Here is a 20,033-nt window from a genome sequence, read left to right as displayed (position 1 = left end):
GGGCTGCGAGATATTCCTGGCCCTAGCTACCAATGCGATTTCTTATCATTCTTATCCCTTTCGACTCAAAGAAGCCAAAGTTCATAACGGAGTAGCGGCCGGCCACCGGGCTCCGAAAATACGTCGCTCTAGAGGCCTTTTTTGTGCCTTGACGTGTGTGGATGTGAGGGTGTGTTAAGTCACCAGACCAAATGTACATGTTGAATGATTTTGGGGCTTACGTACGAAAAAAATACCCGGCGCTGGAAGTCGGTCTGGTTGTCGCTCAATCGGTAACAATACAATCAAAGTCGAGGCTAAAACTTCATTGTCGTTCAGCTGGCTGGAATATAAGCTAAAAGGTCATGTGAGGTTAATATAGTGCAAGGATCACTAGATTTAAGCGTGGTCTAGGCACCCGTAGCCAAGAGACCGAGAGGCGTCCCTTGGCGTCTACCGCGGCAACAAAGCCTTGCGAATAGTCGTGCCGGCGACTGCGGGGTAGTCGGAAGAGAGAGATCGTTGCTCGCTCCAACTACAAAAGCGTACTTGGAATAGATACAATAGTGACACATCCATGAGATCGTGCGAACTGGGTCAGATAGATGGGATAATATCCCCACTTTTTCAAATTAAATATCTGAGTGTACGCCCCTGTTAGAACTGTGACCGAGGGTTGAAGGTGGGTACGCCTGATGACTCTCAGTCTGTGGCTGACACCTAACGCCACGAGTATCGGGAAACCCCAGAGATGCCACACATTGTGAAGCCAAGGTGCGTCTATGCTGTATGCGGTAGGCCAGCAAAGCAGGACCAGTCGATGTACCTGGCGTAACACGACATCGCAATTTGAACCGGCTGACCAAGCTGAGATGACGCAGGGTCCTGGCTCGGTTGCCACGTGCTTGTACCCCAGATCGACTCTCCACATAAGACGATCCATCATGTCAACAGTCTTTCGAAGCCCCCTGGAGAAAATACAGGAACTGAAGAAATTGTCTGCACGGTGCTTGCCATTTCGGCTCGATTGCCACCTCCGACCCTGTGTCTTCCGACAAGCGACCGTTATATACCTGTGTGTGTGGGGACAGGCACCCATATTCCCCGCGTTGGTTCTGTGATCTAGTTCTACTTAAAGTTGCCTCTGTGCTAGTTCTCTGTGTTGTTTTTTCTTCCCCGCGCTCGTGTGCGCGATCCAACTTGGAGTCATGGCTCCTCTAGGTGCCGCCAACTTTTGTCCGGATGACACTCCGCTGGATATAGTACTCTATTCTGGGAGATGGTACAAGCATCGACGTGAGTCCTGTCTAGTTCTTGAGGATGATAAAAAATCTTACATATCCTCAGATCTTGTAATACTCAACTTGATGCTGGTCATTCCACTGGTAACATCGTATGCTAATGGCTATGGTAGGTACAGAATACCTCCCACTGCTACCGGGCTAACAACCTTCAGATGGATCCATGATGAACGGTCTCCAGTCGGTCGATGGCTGGAAAGAATATTTTGGTAATTAACCCCTGATATCATAGTCAGCATGCTCACCAAATCCATATATTTAGGTCATCCCACGCCCAAAGAGCTAGGCCTCTTCAACGCCATCCAGTCTATCGGGTAAGTCATCACGCCTGGTATTACCCAACACAGCTGACCGGGCGTTTGGACATGTACGTAGTTCCCTGGCCGCAATACCTCCGGCGCCATTCCTATCAGACAGATTTGGTCGTCGAGCGGGTATTTTCGTGGGATCATCGATTACATTGGGCGGTGCTATTACCCAGGTTTGATGCGCCTTTTTGTTTATTGGGCCATAGGTTGACACAATACACAGACTTTGACGACAAATCTGCATACATTTGTCGCAGCAAGGTTTATGATTGGATTTGGCACGACCCTTGTAAGTTGGCTCAGCTGCCTCGTTATGGAGGCCAAAGTCTAACCAACGGGATCAAAGGCGATGATGGCTTCCATTGCTCATTTCGGAGCTTGCATACCCAACACACCGTGCACCGCTCACGGCGTTGTACAACTCGCTATGGTTTTCCGGTCAGATTGTTGCTGGTGGGTAATATCCTAAATCGGTACTTGCACACTTCTCAAGCGTAAATGTCATCTTTTCGCCTATCCGACATTCGCCCGCATTTCGTCATGCTCCGCATATACGCGATCTCGCGGGTGGTGTTGGTGTATCGCCTATTATCGACATGCACGCATGTGCGTTGTTTATTGGTATACACAGGCTGGTCGACGTTTGGCACCTTTCGAATCCCCAACGAATGGTCGTGGCGTATTCCATCGGCCCTCCAAGGGGTTTCGAGCGTGCTCCAGTTGGCGTTTGTATGGTTCATCCCGGACAGCCCGCGTTGGTGTGAGTTTGCCCAGTGGATTTTTTTCATGCTTCCGTTGGCTGATCTCGCATAGTGGTTTCTGTGGGACGAGACCAAGAAGCCCGAGAGGTGCTGACGAAATGGCACGCGGGGGGTGAAGAGAACAACGGGCTTGTGAAGTTTGAATACCAAGAAATCAAGAACGCGCTTGCTGCCGAGTCACAGAGAGGTAGGGCTCCGAGCCATCTACCCATGCACTGAGAGTAATAATGACCACCAGGTTCTGCATGGATCGATCTCTTCCGCACGCGGAAATCGCCGACGCATGCGGATTATCCTCGCCATTGCGTTGTTCTCGCAATGGAGCGGGAGCGGGTTGATCAGTATTACCTCGAAAGGGTGAGCCTGAGTTCGCGTTGCCAAGGTCCGTTCGGGACAATATCCATATTTGGGTCAATCGCCTATTTGAGGGATGGACGCTAATGTTTCCTACTGGGGATATCTGGGGAATGAAGTTCTGACGGGGTTGTGTTGTGATAGGTGCTGAGCGGGATTCGCATCGAGAGTTCAAGAGATCAGACGCTGATCAATGGGTGCCTTGCGATTTGGAATTGTATGTATTTTGATACGTTTTACTTATGGGGCTGACATTGGTGGTAGTGATGTGGGCGGCAGGGGCGCGATGTTTGTTGACCGACTCGGACGGAGAAAGTTATTCTTGACGAGCAATGTCGGCATGGTATGTTCACCCTTTTCACGCACCGAATACGAAGCTAATGCGTTTATAGTTGGTTGGCTTCTCGATCCTGACGACCTGCGCTGCTATCTTTGAAAAGTCACGGGTCGAGAGAGCCGGACACGGTGTGATTGCGTCGTTATTTTTATTCCAGGCCGCGTATGCGATTGGGTATACACCGCGTATGTATTCCGGGGGTAGTATTGTGATGTGTGCTAATTATGGGTCAGTGCTGGTGTCGTATACGGTCGAGATTCTTCCGTTCTTCTTGCGCGCAAAAGGGTTGGCGGTGATGTACTTGTTTGTGAATGCCGCGTTGATATTCAACCAATATGTGCGCGCGCTTTTGCCCTTTGTTCGCAGTCCAAGCTCACTCTTGTTGTTCCAGACGAACCCGATCGCACTTGATGCCCTGAAATGGAAATATTGTGGGTAGCACTAATTCGATACAAGCCAGGGATACTGAATTGGAGCGACAGATTTGATCTACACGGTGTGGCTCGTGTTTGAACTTGTGTTCATCTACCTGTTTGCGGTCGAGACGCGGAACCGATCGTTGGAAGAGACAGCGGTAAGCGGGGTTGGTTTGGGCTGGTTTGGGAAGTGAAGGATTGACGGGTTGTGAATTTACCCCGCGATCGTCGTGATCTACGATGGGACGGCGATGTCTATGTGGCACGACTCGAATGATGCCAGGCGCTATTCGACGGGGACGCGGCACTGCCGGATATGGCGATGGACACTCGGACTGAGAGCTTCATGGCGGAGCACGTGAGTCGAGAGTCGAGTCGAATAAGCTCGGTGCCTGAGAGCGGAGACAAGCCGAGGGTGTGAGTGGGCGGCGTTTATGGGACCGGTTGCTAATCATTAGAATTGTTTTTGCTGGGGTGGTCTTGATATTTTCTGGGCGGGGTTGGTTTCCGCGCGGCGAACCTAATTAATTTCCTTGGGTGCCGTGATGGCGGTCGTGTTTGGTGATGCGCGTGATGCCGGCATGGTTTTTTGTTGGTTACGCACAGGTTCGACGGACGAGAGGGGTTCCAGCTTTATGATCTCGGGAGCAAGGCGATGCATTCGTATGCGAGTTCGAATCGGTAGTGAGTGGGATATTTTTGGGATTTCTGTTGGGACTTTGTATGTGTGTATGTATATATATATATATGAAAAAGCAGGGCGATTAGCGCCGGAATGAATAGTTGCGGAAAGAGACGATCGCAGTCGAGGCGGAAGGATGGTGGTTGCACTTGGACGGATGGGTTCACCTAACCGCGAACTATCACCGATGAGTGCTGGGAGTACGAGCCGAGAACGAGTGTCGAGCCCCGACGAAGAGGCGCATGACCCGCTGCTGGGACGGTCCGAGTCGCCAGTGCAGAGCCACCGACGCAAGCACCGCCGCCGACGTTCGCGCTGGACAGGAATCGCCTATGACACGGGCTACTACCTCGTCCGACAGCCCTGGTTCCCCACGCGCCCTCTCTCCATCGTAAGTCGTCCATCTCTTGTTGTTCCCCCTGCTCGTTGACGGCAGCAGTCCATCTCCCTCTGTCTGCTCGCAGCCCTCGTCACTTGCCTTGTCTTTGCCATCATATACCTCGTCAACTCGTTCAAGTCGGCGCTGTCATGGCGTCGCTACTGCTCGACACTGCACCCTTTCCTCCTGCCAACTACTCCACGCTCCCGCCCGTCGGTGTCTTTCTCGGTGTCCTCACCGTTGCGAGCGGCTACGAGCGCAGATGATGATCCGCGAGAGCTATGCCGCCCACCCTGCCAGTCGCATCCCCGGCACCGAGCGCACCGTCGTCCGCTTTGTCATGGGCCGTCCCACCGGCGCTGACATCCAGGCCGTCCAGATCGAAAACGACAGTCAGTGCAGTCCGTTTTTGTATTTTTATTTTCTGACGACTATTCTCCAGTCTACAACGACATGGTCATTCTCCCCATCAAAGAAAACATGAACGATGGCAAGTCCTTTGCTTATTTCGAATGGGCCTACCACAACGCCCTCGTTCCCCCTCCCGCCGGTCTCCCCGAGCTCAACAACCGCACTGTCGTTCTTGCCCCGCACGACCCCACCACCACTAACCGCGGCTGGGTCCAGCCCGACTATGTCCTCAAGGTTGATGACGACTCGTTTGTCATGCTTGGCGAGATCGAGGCTAGGCTGCGAGTCACACCGCGCAGTTGACCTATTGGGGATGTGAGTCGGTTCCACATTGGGTTGTGCCTCCGAGACTGATTCGTTTTCAGATGTCGTCAAGAAGCGCTTCATGGGTGGGGAATCCTATGCACTCTCTTTCGACCTTGTTCAGTACATAGCAACCTCTCCCGTCGTCCGTGCCCAAACCAAAGGCGAAGAAGACCAGGTCACTGCACGATGGATGAAATCCCACCCGCGCGCCAACATATCGTCTGGTGGTCCGAACGCTGTTGGATATACGACCACCCCAAAGCGGCACCGTCTACTCCCGCGGCTTCCTCTTTCCTTCCGAAGTCGAGAGGGTCAGAGCCATCGAGACAGGCGCGGCCAGGGCGAGGACGATGGGGATATCGTGGATGTTCGGTGGAGCAGCGTCGCCACCTATCGTTATCGCTATACCTACAAGACTGCCACCCACTGGCCTACCCGCTACACCCCTCCGCGGGACAACTTGACCCTCGCCCAAGCCATGGAGGCCCTCGTCGAGGGTCGCGCATGTCCCTGCTCACCCCCGACCAAGACCCCCAAGAGGTCTACGAGAACCGGGAGACCTGGGAGGAAAAATTCAGAGGGAACAAGGTCGGGGGAAGTGTCGTGGTTCATTATGTCAAGAGCCGCGAGTGGTGGCTCGAGTGCGTCGAGGTCTGTTGGGCGGGATGGGTGTCGGGTTAAGAGTGAGGTGACCCCCCGCGCGTTGGGGTCTTTTGTGTACCTTTTTTTGCATGTAGATTGGTCATTTATGTCTGAACCACCCCATGTTGTCGTTTTGTTGTTGGGTATCCGTACAATATTATCTTGTATACATTTTTTATTTATCTGTTGTTCTCTTTTGGGGGTGTGCCAATGGGGGAACCGCCTGTAGTGTGTAAACGACAGGGTTCGCTTGCACTTGATTGCCGAGACACCTATTCTATGCCAGTATCACCATAGCATTCCAATTCAAACAGTTCGCACGGATCCAATAAATCAATAACCTCGGTTTCATTTGTCCCAATCGCAACACTAAATTGCTAATTTATCCCGTGGCGGTGCATCCCTGCTGTAGGGCGCTTACACGTTGACTGCGCGTTGATCCCTCTTGCAATTTCCGATTACCGGCTTGCGCAAGTCTTGGTTTACTGCTACGACCACCCAGCTCTGGGCAAGGGCATATCAAAAGTAAAAACCTCAGCACAATAAATCGAAAGAGAGTGCGCATTTGATCAGGTGGGTGCACTGTGTATGTGCAGGAGATCTGACGGGGTAACTTGTGTGTGTGCAGGATGTGGGCGAAGCGATTCGCTTTGCCGTTACTGTTATTTCTGGGCGCATCAGCCCAGAAACCCAACGTCAAAACGACCCGATTCGAGAATTTACCCAAGAACATGTTTTATTTCGAGGATGCGTCTGTGAGTTTGGGTCCTCTCCTTGGTTCTTGTTCATTCGACTGACGGGGGCATTGCGTGTGTGTGGGGGATGAATGCGCATTAGGCTGTACTCTATCACGATTCTGCGCAAGCGAATGTATACCTCTCAGAGGACGAAGGGAAGAATTGGAGCAAGGTCAAGGGTGTACCGGACGGCCATGCGCTCGTGCTCGTTCAGCATCCGTTCAATAACCGAATGGTGAGTGCCCATGTGTGTGTGGTTCTCGAGCAGATTCACACACGCACACATAATCCCATACCAATGGAATGGAATTCTAATTCTACGGCGCCAAGGCTTTTATTCTAGGCGACAAGGTCACGCATTGGCGCACGATGGATCGAGGTCGGATGTGGCAGTCGTTTGAGATGCCTCATCCGATCGCGTTTGTTCCTGCTCCCCTTAGCTTTCATTCGGACGAGAAGAATTCGGAATGGATTATGATGCAGGTATGCACACACACGAACGACTCTAATGTCTTGCACTCACTCGCACTCGCACCCACACTTGCACTCACACTTGCACTCACACTCGCACCCAAGGTCCGCGAATGCAAAAAATCAGCCTGGGGATGGTCCGAAACGTGCTTTGGCTCGACATACTACACCCTCGACGCATTCTCGTCCGGAGCCAAACTCCTCACGCGCAACTCGTTCAAATGCATCTTTGCCCACTCGTCCAGCATCCGCACTATCTCGAGCGGGAGCCACAAAAAGATCGGGTTCGCGCCCAAGCGTCCGCCGAGCCAGGTGTTTTGCGTTGCGTTTGACAAGAATGCCGCGGATGGGAGCACGAATGCGCGTTCCAGTCGGTTGTTTACGAGTTCGGACTGGTTTGACAAGGTGCGGGCAAAGTGTTTATTTTATCTACGGGTCAAATGGGATTCCTGATCGTGTGTGTGGCCAACGGCAGGAAACCGAATTGATCGATTTCGGACTGGGCCAACGTGCGTCGAGGGGTGTGACCGCGATCGGGATCATGTCCAAGTTCATGGTCGCCGCGCTCCGGACCCGAGCGGTAAATCGCACGAGCTCCAACTGCAGGTCACGCTCGACGGGCATACATGGCACAAGGCCCAGTTCCCGCACGCCTCGTCCTCCAAGCTGCTCGAAAACGCATACACCATCGTCGAGTCCACGTCGCACAGTCTTGCCGTCGACGTCTTGTTGCACTCGGACGCGGCCGTCGGGACGTTGTTCGTGAGCAACTCGAACGGCACGTTTTTCGTCGAGAGCTTGGTCGATACGAATCGTAACCGGGCTGGGTTTGTGGATTTTGAGGATTTGGTGGGTGTCGAGGGTGTTGGGATCGCTAATTATGTCAAGAATGCGCCTGCGGTCGAGGGGCACAAGGCTGCCAAGCAGGTTAGGAGCGTTATTACTTTTGATGATGGTTAGTGCCCCTTCTCTTGGTCCTAGTCCCCCGCCCCCTGGGTGGCTGACGTGTGGGCAGGCCGAACTTGGGACCCACTCGATCCCCCTGATGATTCGGACTGCCGGTCGGGTTCGCGCGAAACGTGCGCCCTGCATTTGTATTCGGTCTCGACCCCGCATAATATCGGCAAGGTGTTTTCGTCCCCCGCGCCTGGGCTCGTGCTCGGTGTTGGTTCCGTGGGGACGCACCTCCGGCCGTACGAAGAGTGCGACACGTACATGTCTCGGGACGCTGGTCTCACGTGGAAGCGTGTTCAAAAGGGCGCGCATATGTATGAAGTCGGCGATCAGGGCGCGGTCACGGTTCTCGTGGACGATGAAGAGTATACTAAGCAAGTCAAGTACAGTTGGGACGAGGGAAACACATGGTAACGTTACCCTTTCAACCCTCGAGTCGACTGCGCTGACCCCGGGCGGCGTATACTAGGCAGACGGTCGACCTTGGGGTAGAGATTCGCGCGCGAGTCTTGACGACCGTGCCTGACTCGACGTCGCTCACTTTTATCTTGCTGGGCTCGCTCTCGCGCGAGGACGCCAAGGGCCCGGTGGACGCTATGTAGCGATCCACTTGGACTTTGAGCCGGCCAAGGTTCGAAAGTGCGAGAGCGATGACTTTGAAAAGTGGTATGCGCGCACTCAAGGGCAAGGAATGCCTGATGGGGCACAAGGTGAGAATGGGTTCGAGCGTTTATCCGCCGAGTTTCAGTTGATGGGATGGGGGGCCCGTAGCAATGGTACAAGAGGCGAAAGGAAAACGCAAAATGTTACGTCGGAGACAAGTTCAACGAGGCTCCGGAGCACGAGGAAAACTGCCCCTGTGAAGATGAAGATTATGAATGGTGGGCATCTTCTGATTACCTTTTTGACTCGTACTGCGCTTAAATCAGCCCCATCGTCAGCGACTATAACTATATCCGCCAGAACAACCAGTGTGTGGCTGCCGGCCCTGAGCCAATCCCTGTAGACGTTTGCAAGTCTAACAGTCGAGGTGAAAAGTATTTGGGGTCATCTGGATATCGACTCATTCCCGGTAATACCTGCGACCGAGACAAGGGAATCAAGAAGGACGAGAAAATACAGAAAGATTGTTCCGAGGCTCAGAAACCTCCTGGCGAAGTATCGCACCAAGTCAAGTTCTTCAAACGCCCGATCGTCGGAAACTGGCATTTCCAGAAGGCAGGAGTACGTTTTGGTTATCGTATTTCATTCTGGGACCTGTCATTCATAAATTTATTTTTGATTAACAGACGATTCTAGTCCAGTTGGACGACGGAACGGTACATCAGTCTTCAAACGAGGGCTATTCGTGGACTCAACTCGTCAATGGCGAATACATTATTGCCGTGTATATGCACCTATATGCGGATGACCGAGCTTATCTGATTACCAACAAGGACAAACTGTATTACACAACTGACACAGCGCAACAATGGCTGGCCCTTGACCTGCCGGCACCGCCCAACCAGTTCGGGCTTGGTCTTTTATCGTTCCACCCATTGCAGTCCGATTGGCTCATCTATACTGGACAGACCGATTGCGGCAGCGACAAGACCAATTGCCATGTGGAGGCGTACTACACTCTCAATCATGGGCGTACTTGGACATCAATCGAGAAATACGTCAAGACTTGCACATGGGCCCGCACCGCCAACCTTCGAATCGATCAGCATTTGATCCTTTGCGAAAGCTATCGCGACAAAAAGGGCAATCAATTGTCCTTTGCGAACAATCCCTTGGAGTTTATCGAGGGTAGTGAATATTTCAAAAACAAGCGCAAGATGTTTGATAATGTTGTTGGGTTTGCCAAGTTTTCAGAGTATTTGCTCGTTGCAGAGGTAAGCAGGTTTTAGGGTGTTCGTTCGCGGGCTAATGTTAGCACAGGTCAAGGGGCAATCCAACGCGTTGGATCTCCAGGTTTCGCTCGACGGACGCAGTTTTGCGATGGGAAAATTCCCCCCTGGGATGTCGGTGGACAACCATGTATGCGCGCTGGCTCTTTTGTTTACCATTTGCTAACGCACTCCCAGGCATACACGGTACTGGAGTCGAGCACCGACTCTGTCTTTTTGCACGTTACCATGTCCGACAAACGCGGTGCTGAATGGGGCAACGTTCTCAAATCCAACTCGAACGGCACATACTATGGCCTCTCGCTCGAAGCTGTGAACCGAAATGCACAAGGATATGTCGACTTTGAAAAGCTGGTTGGCTTGGATGGGATTGCAGTCATGAATATTGTTGCGAATACGAAAGAAGTAGAACACACAGGAAAGAAGAAGCTCCAGACTCGTATATCTCACAACGACGGTGAGTTGAGTAATGATTATGTGAACAGGCTCTGAACTTTATGCAAGGCGGAACTTGGAAGAAACTCGTACCACCCCCCAAAGATTCTTTGGGTCAAAACTACGAATGCTCAGGGACTGTGAGTTTCAGCTCAGTTATTGGTCGACTGTAACCAGCTCATACCACACGCCAGAATTGTGCACTGCATATTCACGGCTATACTGAGCGATATGATGCTCGCGCCAAGTATAGCAGTCCATCAGCTATTGGCCTCATGATGGGGGTTGGGAGCGTGAGCGAACACCTTGCTCCATACAAGGACAGCGATACGTTCCTCAGCCGGGACGGAGGATTCACATGGGAGGAAGTTCACAAGGACGCACATCTATTTTCGTTTGGTGACTCTGGTTCGGTCATTGTTATTGTCAACGACGAAGAGCCGACCGACCACGTGCTATATACTACCAATGAGGGGACCAGCTGGCGCGAGTACAAATTCTCGGATGAGAGGTTACGAATTCGATCGATTGTAACCAAACCGACAGAAACAAGCCGAAAGTTTGTTTTGCTGGGCCACAAGTCTGCCGACCGGGACACCTGGGTCGCGATTCAACTCGACTTTTCGGCTATTACATCACGGCAGTGTGAGCACATGTATGCGGGAGAAATCGGGTTTCTTGGGCTCATGACATTTCCATAGGCTTGCTTAACCCGGACGATCCAAACAAAGATGATTTCGAATTGTGGAGTCCAAGCGAGGAGCGCGAGGAGCGTTGTCTCTTTGGCAGACAGGTGTGTGGGGAATACGTTTTATCGTGCGGTCACTTATTTCTCCGCAGGTTCAATATCATAGACGATTGCGGGATCGTGATTGTTATGTCGGTGACCAACCCAAGATTGAGCAGCGCATTGTAAAGAATTGTGCATGTATGAAGTTTGATTTTGAATGGTAAGTGAAGCCTAATAAACTGATCATGTTCCTGGCTAACTCTTTCCAGCGAGTTCAACTATGTCCGCAATAGCGCGGGTGATTGTGTGCTGACTCCTGGGGCCGAGCCTCTGCCGAACGATGATACTTGCCCAGGTGATGCATCAGTATGGTACGAACGAACCGCGTACCGCAAAATCCCACACTCTAGTTGCGAAGGGGGTGATCGTAAAGATCGTGGGCCAGAACATCCATGCCCAGGTATTGGCTCCCACGGATACCTTTTCTGGGGATTCGTCGTCATGATACCCATCATATTCGCTGGCCTCGTAGGTCTACATTTTAAGAAGCACGGATTTGCTACTGGGTGAGTCCCTATATTTTTCCCGATTGTACGCATCTGACATTGCATAGCGCAATCCGGCTTCCCGATAATACCGGTCGGCAGTCGTGGGATGATGGGGGGATTGTCTCCACCCTGGCGTCCATCCCTGTTGCAATTGTTGCAGTCTCGCGCGGGGTATGGGCACGTGTCTCGACTCTCTTGCCTGGCCGAAGAGGCCCACGGTATCCTACAAGAGGTGGATATCGAACTGTGGCCGTGGATGAAGATGCACAAGTTCTCAGATTTGAGGACGATGATTGAGTTTGTTGAAAATGTGTATTTTGTAGCTTCTCTGTCTAGTACATATGCATAGCTTTAACCTTTTTTGACCGTTCCGTTTGAAAGGTCTAGAATCGAGTTAATTGAGCTTCGGTAGGGGTAAAAAATTAACGCAAATTACCACCACCAGCCCCTATTGGTCGGTCTACAGTCAGGTATCCGTGAATCACCTCCAATAGCTTTATCTGGTTTCATTATATCAGAGACCTCCTATTACTCTACTGCATATAGTCGAGTCCCATATCTTGTATCAAAATTCTACATCTATTTATTCTTGACGTTCCTGTGATACACAGCCAAGTACGGTTTATCGAGGCATGTGTTGGCTATATAAAATGTGTTTACAACGTATATATCAGTCCGATATGGTGTAGTGGCTAACATTATCGCCTTTCAAACGGCCATGTGACTATTACATGACTCGTACGCGATAGCGCTGGGTTCGATTCCCAGTATCGGAGCTTTTGTTTTAAGAATAATTTTATTTTCGCACTCCAACTCTAAAATCAGCCGTTGAATACGGGCTCTGGGGGTTCAAGTCCCCAAAACTATTTGAGGTTTAACTTCCTGGTGATATAACGCACCTTTCCCTTCCTCCGCCTAAAAGCAAGCAGAGACCAACCAGTTATGCGAATGCAACTAGATGACACAAGGTACCCGCTTCCATGCCTTAAGCAAAGTAATCGAGCCACTCCCTTCTTTACCAAGCATTGATAGCACCTATGAAATTACATAATGAGGTATCAGAGACTCCACTACGTAAGCGATATACTCGCGAATATTTGTTCTTTTTTCAATGAGATCACGTATTTACTCATGGTGGGAGACACTTGAACCTCCATTGAGGTCTGCACATGGTTTGGCGAATAAAAGCTGCTGGCCAAATATTTGCAAGACTTCCGGTATTTGCCAAGGCTTGGCAGTTGTACTTGAGGCTCTTTTCTGGCTTATTTCCGCTGTATCGCTGTATTTCGCCCAGGGGTCATTCAAAACGTCGGTATGCATTGAAGTAACTTTATTTTGCATCCGCGTTTCTCGGGCTAGCCTCGGTATTAATAAATGCCGCCGGTAATGTATTTGTAATTAGAACAATACACGCACATGTGGATGATTGACACTTTCGATCGCAAGTTCTACGGAGCTCACGGCCATATACACAGTCCAGGTTTCACCCCTACTCTATGCCTTTCTCACTCTCGCTTCAAATGTGCATGCCATCGTTGATCTTATCTCGTCCGGAAACTACGTATCACGGCATGTTCCCACCGACTTTCTCTTCTTCTCGATGAGATAGTGTTCTTGACTGGTGGGCTGGCGGAGATCCTAGTGCAAGCCCATCGCGGGCTAATCCCCTAGTCCTTGCCTGAGTTTCTTTATTTGTATCACGACGAAGACAAGGTTGCGACTATTTAGCCCATTTTCCCATTGGGGCAAAGCGGGGAAAATCCACGGCTAAACGAAAAGGAATACATATGGACGCTATTTGTATACCTGATTTTGCCTTGTAAGCAACAAATGTCAATATTCATTTTACCCCATGCACTTATGCATGGCGTGTATTGCATGACGCACTTATGTGTCCCGCGGCCGCATGCATGTGTTCGTTGACACCAGCAACGCCATATTTGTAAAAGCTGCCACGTTTCATCCCCGGACGTAGGCCATACGGTCTAGCAGCTGGCATCTCTGGGTAAAGCGAACAGGACGTATTGGGGCATAGATACGCCACCCTAATGCCACTAGTAACAGGACGTCGTCCGATTCGGCAGTTGGTATAATTATTTCGTGGCTTCTGCCGGTGCTTCGCCTTGCAACTGATGTACGTAACAGCGTCCCCCCCATCCAACTCCTGGGGCGATCTTCGTTGATCATGATCATGATCGCATGGCGGATTCAGCTGGATCTGTGATAGATCAAGGTTCAGTGATAGTGGTCGTTTAACGTTCGACCAATATGTGATGAGGCTAGGCTTGAATAACACGCACCTCGTGTGTCCTTCGGCTACTTGCACGAGTCACCTTAGTTCAACGGACATACGAGCTTCATGAGCGTGCGTAAGCCGCGTTTCAGCAACGTGTTCGAGGGGTTAAGAGTAGGAAATCCGAGACTCAGCGGGTTAATTCCGTTGGCTGAGCCCATGCCTGGGGGTGAACGGAGAGGTTGGAATTCAGCAGTATGCTCGTGAAACACGATGACGTCCTGCAGAGCTGGTAGTGGCCTTGCAAGGTCTCAACTCAGGGATGTCCAATCATGTCTGAGTGCTGAATCAGGGGACACTAATTATTCCACCCAAACTCCCAGAGAGTGGCGAATGTTTAGTGTCCTATCTGTAATGCCGGTAAATCTTATGCACCCCAATGCCGCGGAAACCAACTCAAGGCCACTTGCCAAGTTATATGCTGAGTATGCGACCCTGATGGGTTTACTACAAATGGGAAACTAATAGAAGCGGATGTAATACAAATAAGAGCGGATGATCTCGGTACGGAGAACCGAAAACCGGAGATCACGGCATCGCACCTCGATACCGCCGGCTCGCTTTACCAAGTTTCACCCACCACAACCCTTGCCTATATACAGCTCAGTCTATAGTGCCAGTTAGCAGTATCCCCTTCCTCCGGTCATTCGACCGCCCATCATGGATTTCACTACATCCCACCAAGCAGTAGCTGGCCCTAGTACTCATGATCTACCAAACTGGCCTGGAACAACTTCATCCCAGTACACGAGCGGGAAGAGGGGGCTAGATGATGGGGACGGAGATGGCGGCGAAACTGACGAGGACGAGGGAAAGCCTGGGGAAGAAGTACCCAAGAAAAGGCGACGAAGGTGAGTTGGTTGCCCGACTCGACACGCGTATCCATTACTCATATTGTTTGCTCTCTCAACCAATCGGGAACATTGCCACTATACCACATGGCAACTCCATGTAGACAAGCACTTTCGTGTACAGAATGCAAACGGCGCAAAATCAAGTGCGACAGACAACATCCTTGTGGCCCCTGTGTGCGACGTACTGAGGCGGACAAATGTCACTGGAACGTTGTCGAACCTTCAGACAAATACATTTTGCGTACTGAGTGGGATGGACTTCAACGCCGGGTCGAGGCTCTGGAACGAGGGAAAAACGAGGTCGGGTCTCAGCGTCGAGGAGATGCATCGTCTATCAAGAGTGTTGCCCCCGAGGTCAATAGGGAGCCTCCCTCCAATCTTGTTCGGTCGCCTAGTCACCTCTCTCGAAGCCAGACTCTTCCTTCACATCCAGAACCTACTAATGCTCGTATTGCCCGCCTCGAGGCCTTCATTGCTGTATTCGCTCCTGAAGCGTGGGCCCGGTTTCAAGCGGAAGAAGCGGGTCAATCAGGTGGAGTTGGATCAGACGATTTTGACAGGAGAGGAGAGGAGAGGGTTTCGGCTTCGAGAACACAGCTGATGGACTGGCGTTCCGTTCGTTCAGAGGATGAGCGCTCCTCGACTGCCCTAGGAAGTACTAGTTTGCGTGCACCACGCTCCGAACCTAGTATTTCTCCCCTGGTCCCTCCCAGACGCGAGGATGGTCTACCCCCGATTCAGCCCCCCAATTCACACCATGCGTCATCGCACCACCCCGCGGCATCGGCCAGATACTCTCCGCTCCCCCCACATCCCTACAGCCGTACACCTCCAACTCAGCATCAAGAACACTATGCCCGGCCGCTGCTTCCTCGAGGATCCTCAGACCAGCCCCCATCATCTTCCTCCAGCAATTCTCATTTCCCGGCCCGTTCGCTTGATGGACCGTTACCTGGTCCCCGGACATTAGGGTTGGGAATTGTCCCTGGGTTCGGGGGCCCAAAGAGCGAAGGGGGTGTATCATCCAGGCAGGTGAGTCCACCTTCCCTTATCGGGGGATCAACATATCAAGCTAATGTTATCGTGATTGCCGTGCTGACCGTTTGGACCATAGATAAATGAATCATGGGATGCCCCTCTCTCGTCACGTGTTCTTCCACCCCCACTCCCTTCTCCTCGGAGCCGCGCGAGTGGTGCGACAAGTGTGACATCTACTGTTTTTTCAGAGGGGCGGAGGCCAAGCGACCCTAGTCCATTTGGAAGATACGATAGTTTTGGAAGCAAATATGAGGTTCCAAAGCAGACAGAACCTAGTTCAAAACAAGACAGGCAAGACGATCCCGGCCCCCCTCAGGTGTTTCTCTCATTTCCTATGTCCTATCACTCAGACGAGAGGGCCGCGTTACTGGCCAGCGTCTTGGGGAAATCCGAGATGGCAATTGAAGACGGTGCTGTGCCGAGCCGCACAATGTGCGATAAGATTGTAGATTACTATGTGAGTCGGTTGGATTTACACGCCATTCTGTGTCTAAACTATGGTATAGTTCGGTCGTGTGGCTTGGAATCATAATTTGGTTGACCCCGCAGCTTTTCGAGAAGCATACAATGCCTTTTTCAGCTCGCCCTCGGATAAACGACATGCTCCGTTTATTGCTCTGCTCCTTGCTATTCTTTGTGTTGCGCTAGGGAACATGACTCCTGAGCGGGCAATTCGTGAGGGCATATGTCAAAATCAGGCACACTGGAAGCGACGTTGCGATGCGTACTGGCGGGCGTCCCAAAGAGCTCTGGGTGCCAATGACATTGCCCGTAGCAAACCAATTGAGCTGGCTCAAACTTTAGTAATGCTACTGTATTGCAATCAAAGTCTAGATGATAATGGGTATGCGCACGATTTTCTTCAGAATTGATGGATTCCAATGGCTCACAGTTCATGTTGTGTAGCTGGGAATACTCTGCTCACTTTGTGGCATTCGCTGTTAGGATTGGGCACAGCATGGGCCTCTCAAAACTCGGCTCAGAAGCCATTGGCCGCGTTCCTCCGCCCGGTCTACGCGAACGAGAACTTCGAAGGCGAGTTTGGTGGAATATCGTGTTTATGGATTGGTATCTATCTCCGAGTGTCGGTCATTCCTATCTCATCCATCCCGCACAATGTACCACGGCCTTTCCCGCTAATCTGGAATGGGAAGAAATGGTGGACGGAAGGCGTTTCGAGCCAAGACCTCGGAACCAATGGACCGGGGCAGCATTTTTGATTGCCAAAGCGGAAGTCTCAGAGTCTGTCAGAGAATTGGTGAGTTTCAGTCGTTTCGTAATGACAAATAGCTAATCCCAGATTCAGTCGGATCATATAAATGCAGGTCAAGCCCTCACATACGACTTTCTCTTAGCCTACGAGCACAGAGTGAACGAACGGCTTGGTCTTGTCGCTCCATGCCTCCTACAACGTGACCACATTCTTGAGCGTGACGATCGGGTAGCGGTACGTGCTTCTGAGAAGGTTGATATGCTTCTAGCGTGGGCTCATGTGTTTCCGCAGTGGGAACGTATCATGTTGACGATTGGGCTTAATAATCGTTGCATCAGGTTGCACCGGAGGTATATGCTACGTGGTTATACTGTTTTGGAGTATCGTGGGTCCACAGAGAAATGTATCAATGCAGCCAAGAGTATGCTGCACATCTACCAAGAAGCGCAATCTATTGATTTTCCTGGAATTACCGTGAGTCGGCTTGGAATACAATTGGGTATCTGCTGACTGGCATCTTTGGCAAGTGGTGGGTTGTATGTATGCACAGTTTTGCCGCGGCGGTAGTGCTGCTCATGGACCAGTTCTATGCACGGACTGCTGTTGGCGGCGAAACCCCTCCGCCAGCGGAAATGGAAACCCGGCGTCGACACATCTTCCAAGCCATTAGTTTACTGAGCGTTGTCGGGAATACCAACAATCTTGCAAGACGAGCCGCAAGAGTCCTTGCCATACTTGCCGACGAACTCGCCCGTCGGCGACACACCTTTTCACCCCTGATTTGCACCCTAGCCTATCCACGAGCCTACATATTTCAGCAATGGATAGGCTTAGAGATCATCCTGGGGATGCACATCTAGGAAGTTGGGTATCCGCAGGATTGGGACCTGCGACTGTACCAGATGCAGAACTTCAAGCTGCGCCTGTTAGTGTCCGAGGCATGCCGCCCGAAATCGAAGCCTTTTGGACTCGGGTGTTTGAGCTAGATCTTCCAGTAGCAGAGGATCCTAGAGATGATAGAAGTAATCACTAATACATCAGTATGCTTCGTTCCACACATATACATGCGTATGCTTTTGACTACTTCACGAACCCGTTAAGTACATTCATATTGATATTTCACTACTCCTTGGTGTACCTGTAGTATTTCAGACTCTTTGATTTTCTTTCCGGGCCAACATCGCTACTTATGATACATTGTATTCGAGCTTGAGGTTGTAACATACACGGAATGCTACCTGATTCTCAATAATTGATTCATTTGCACTGAAAATTTAATATCGCAAGATTATTCAAGAAGTCTATTCAGATGGGGTGGGTGGCGCATTATCAAGGATAGTCTTAATCATCTTGGACCCAATGGCCGTTGCTTCCGCAAACCGGGGTTGGAAGAACGACTGAGTATGCTGGAACCTGTCCTTGTAAAGTTCAAAGCTTCCAAATGTTACGCACTGGCTCCATCCACGGGCCGCGACAACAAACTCGAGGTCATCCGAGCGATGAGAGACATTATGGACAGCCGCACTGAGTGCGGCGTCTAAACGTTCCTCGGAGCGGAACAAGTATTCGGCAACCCCAATCCACATCCTAAACAGAGGCGTGGCGGCCAGCGAGAGATGTTCAAAAGGGTCAATGTTGAGCGCTGCCCAGCAGTCTACCATCGCAAGAAGGGAAAGGTGTGAGTTGGTGCTAGGTGGTCGAGAATTGGACTCTCTTGAAATTGTACCAGGGAGCGCATTATTACCAGTTGATTTCGTCGGAGATCCATCAGCTTCGACACATGACATCCCAAATTTGTCCAGTACATCCTCGCTAAGCAAGATCGGGGTAACCCTCCGATGAGGCCCAAACAAGGCTTCGCGCGCTTTATACACGCGCTCCCGAAGTCCCTTGATGTCCCCAGCCAGCATTAGTTTAAACAACTCTGTCGTGCTGGCTGAGTACTGCTTGATCATACCGCGCGCAGCTGGATTTAGTATTGCTAGCCCCGCATAAACGTGCCACTGGTTCGAATAAATCCGGAGCATGATGTTGACCTTGACGATTTCTATCCCTCGGACGTACAAGCCCTGTTCCCAGGGATAAGACTGGGAACAATGCCACGCTGTACCCATACTAAACAATTTTAACTTGAGCAGGATGGCCCAGTTTGAATATGGATTCATACCTCAGAAAAGCGGCATGAGTAACTGCTTGCGTATTTGCGGTTACTAGGTCATGATCTTCGTATGACAGATACACAAAATGCGAGCGGAACGGGCGAAGTATGTTCTCCACGAGCTTAAGTGCCCAGTCCGGACCGCGGTGACGAATTATCACCTGTCTTGAGTGTGAACAAACCATATCTGAAACGATAAGAACACAAATATGTACCAATGGCTGCCCTTCAGGAGATACCGTAGGGCCATGAAGCGAGTGACATGAAATAATATGGACGTCTTCCGGCAAATATTTTTCGAAAGCCTCTTTCTCTGGTGTTTTAACGGAAGTCTGCCCCCCAACAATGGAGCCGACTTTAGTGGCTAGGATCCATTGCGTCAGAATAAAGAACCCTGAGTTGACAATCTCTACTCACACGGTCCATATTCTGCCACTACTTTATCCATGAATTGAGCTTCAACAGCATACATAACCCAATCTGCTGTCCTTGACACTCGGTGCCCATCACGTAGGACGTTTATCCCGGGAACATCTGGCACAATTGGTGAGCAATTAATTCATTCAAGGTTGACCTTGAACCCACCTTTCATGTCTTGGGTGAGTTGATCGAAGTTCTCCGGACGGTCACAAACATTGATTCTGGAAATAGTTAGTGCCAACACCATGTGGCCCAAATGTAGCTTACTTAGCCCACCCCGCTGCAGATAATACTTTGGCGTACATCTTGCCCATTTCACCCATACCTATGATACCGATAACAGGCTGATCTTCGATCGGAGCATCAGGGGTTGCATCGAACCGCATATTGGGAGTCTCTATTATATGTCTTGAC

At 50.9% G+C, this 20,033-nt stretch overlaps 3 protein-coding genes and 1 non-coding gene across 4 annotated transcripts; 3 read left to right on the top strand and 1 right to left on the bottom strand.

Moving 5' to 3' along the window:
* Positions 1–1,187: 1,187 nt before the first annotated feature.
* On the top strand, positions 1,188–11,940 carry RhiXN_04880 (vacuolar protein sorting-associated protein; the record flags this gene model as incomplete). The annotated part of the gene is made up of 43 exons (XM_043324696.1): positions 1,188–1,275; positions 1,327–1,389; positions 1,436–1,489; positions 1,543–1,594; positions 1,656–1,761; positions 1,812–1,877; positions 1,935–2,026; positions 2,082–2,164; positions 2,220–2,348; positions 2,402–2,536; positions 2,588–2,731; positions 2,848–2,920; positions 2,968–3,046; positions 3,096–3,225; positions 3,274–3,377; positions 3,432–3,471; positions 3,523–3,614; positions 3,740–3,873; positions 4,063–4,140; positions 4,262–4,529; positions 4,578–4,733; positions 4,765–4,909; positions 4,960–5,226; positions 5,294–5,731; positions 5,764–5,875; positions 6,505–6,631; positions 6,714–6,848; positions 6,944–7,489; positions 7,604–8,039; positions 8,100–8,448; positions 8,508–8,636; positions 8,703–8,748; positions 8,810–8,919; positions 8,968–9,262; positions 9,328–9,915; positions 9,962–10,060; positions 10,108–10,387; positions 10,435–10,505; positions 10,560–11,010; positions 11,067–11,158; positions 11,206–11,315; positions 11,365–11,661; positions 11,709–11,940. The coding sequence occupies 43 exons, from the start codon at positions 1,188–1,190 to the stop codon at positions 11,938–11,940; spliced, it is 7,521 nt and encodes a 2,506-aa protein (XP_043177115.1).
* A 377-nt stretch (positions 11,941–12,317) lies between these two features.
* On the top strand, positions 12,318–12,419 carry RhiXN_12359. The gene has a single exon. It is a non-coding gene; the product is annotated as a tRNA-Glu (tRNA).
* A 2,177-nt stretch (positions 12,420–14,596) lies between these two features.
* RhiXN_04879 (Fungal specific transcription factor domain) lies at positions 14,597–18,074 on the top strand (the record flags this gene model as incomplete). Its single annotated transcript, XM_043324695.1, has 9 exons — positions 14,597–14,787; positions 14,892–15,822; positions 15,905–16,285; positions 16,335–16,672; positions 16,735–17,086; positions 17,135–17,275; positions 17,333–17,515; positions 17,569–17,794; positions 17,860–18,074. The coding sequence occupies 9 exons, from the start codon at positions 14,597–14,599 to the stop codon at positions 18,072–18,074; spliced, it is 2,958 nt and encodes a 985-aa protein (XP_043177114.1).
* Positions 18,075–18,342: 268 nt separating this feature from the next.
* On the bottom strand, positions 18,343–20,005 carry RhiXN_04878 (uncharacterized protein; the record flags this gene model as incomplete). The annotated part of the gene is made up of 6 exons (XM_043324694.1): positions 18,343–19,156; positions 19,209–19,360; positions 19,415–19,563; positions 19,617–19,733; positions 19,785–19,840; positions 19,887–20,005. The coding sequence occupies 6 exons, from the start codon at positions 20,003–20,005 to the stop codon at positions 18,343–18,345; spliced, it is 1,407 nt and encodes a 468-aa protein (XP_043177113.1).
* Between the last annotated feature and the right edge of the window lie 28 nt (positions 20,006–20,033).

The sequence above is a fragment of the Rhizoctonia solani genome, chromosome 2, assembly GCF_016906535.1.
Source record: "Rhizoctonia solani chromosome 2, complete sequence".
Classification (NCBI taxonomy): Eukaryota; Fungi; Basidiomycota; class Agaricomycetes; order Cantharellales; family Ceratobasidiaceae; genus Rhizoctonia; species Rhizoctonia solani.
This window is presented reverse-complemented; position numbering and strand designations above follow the sequence as displayed.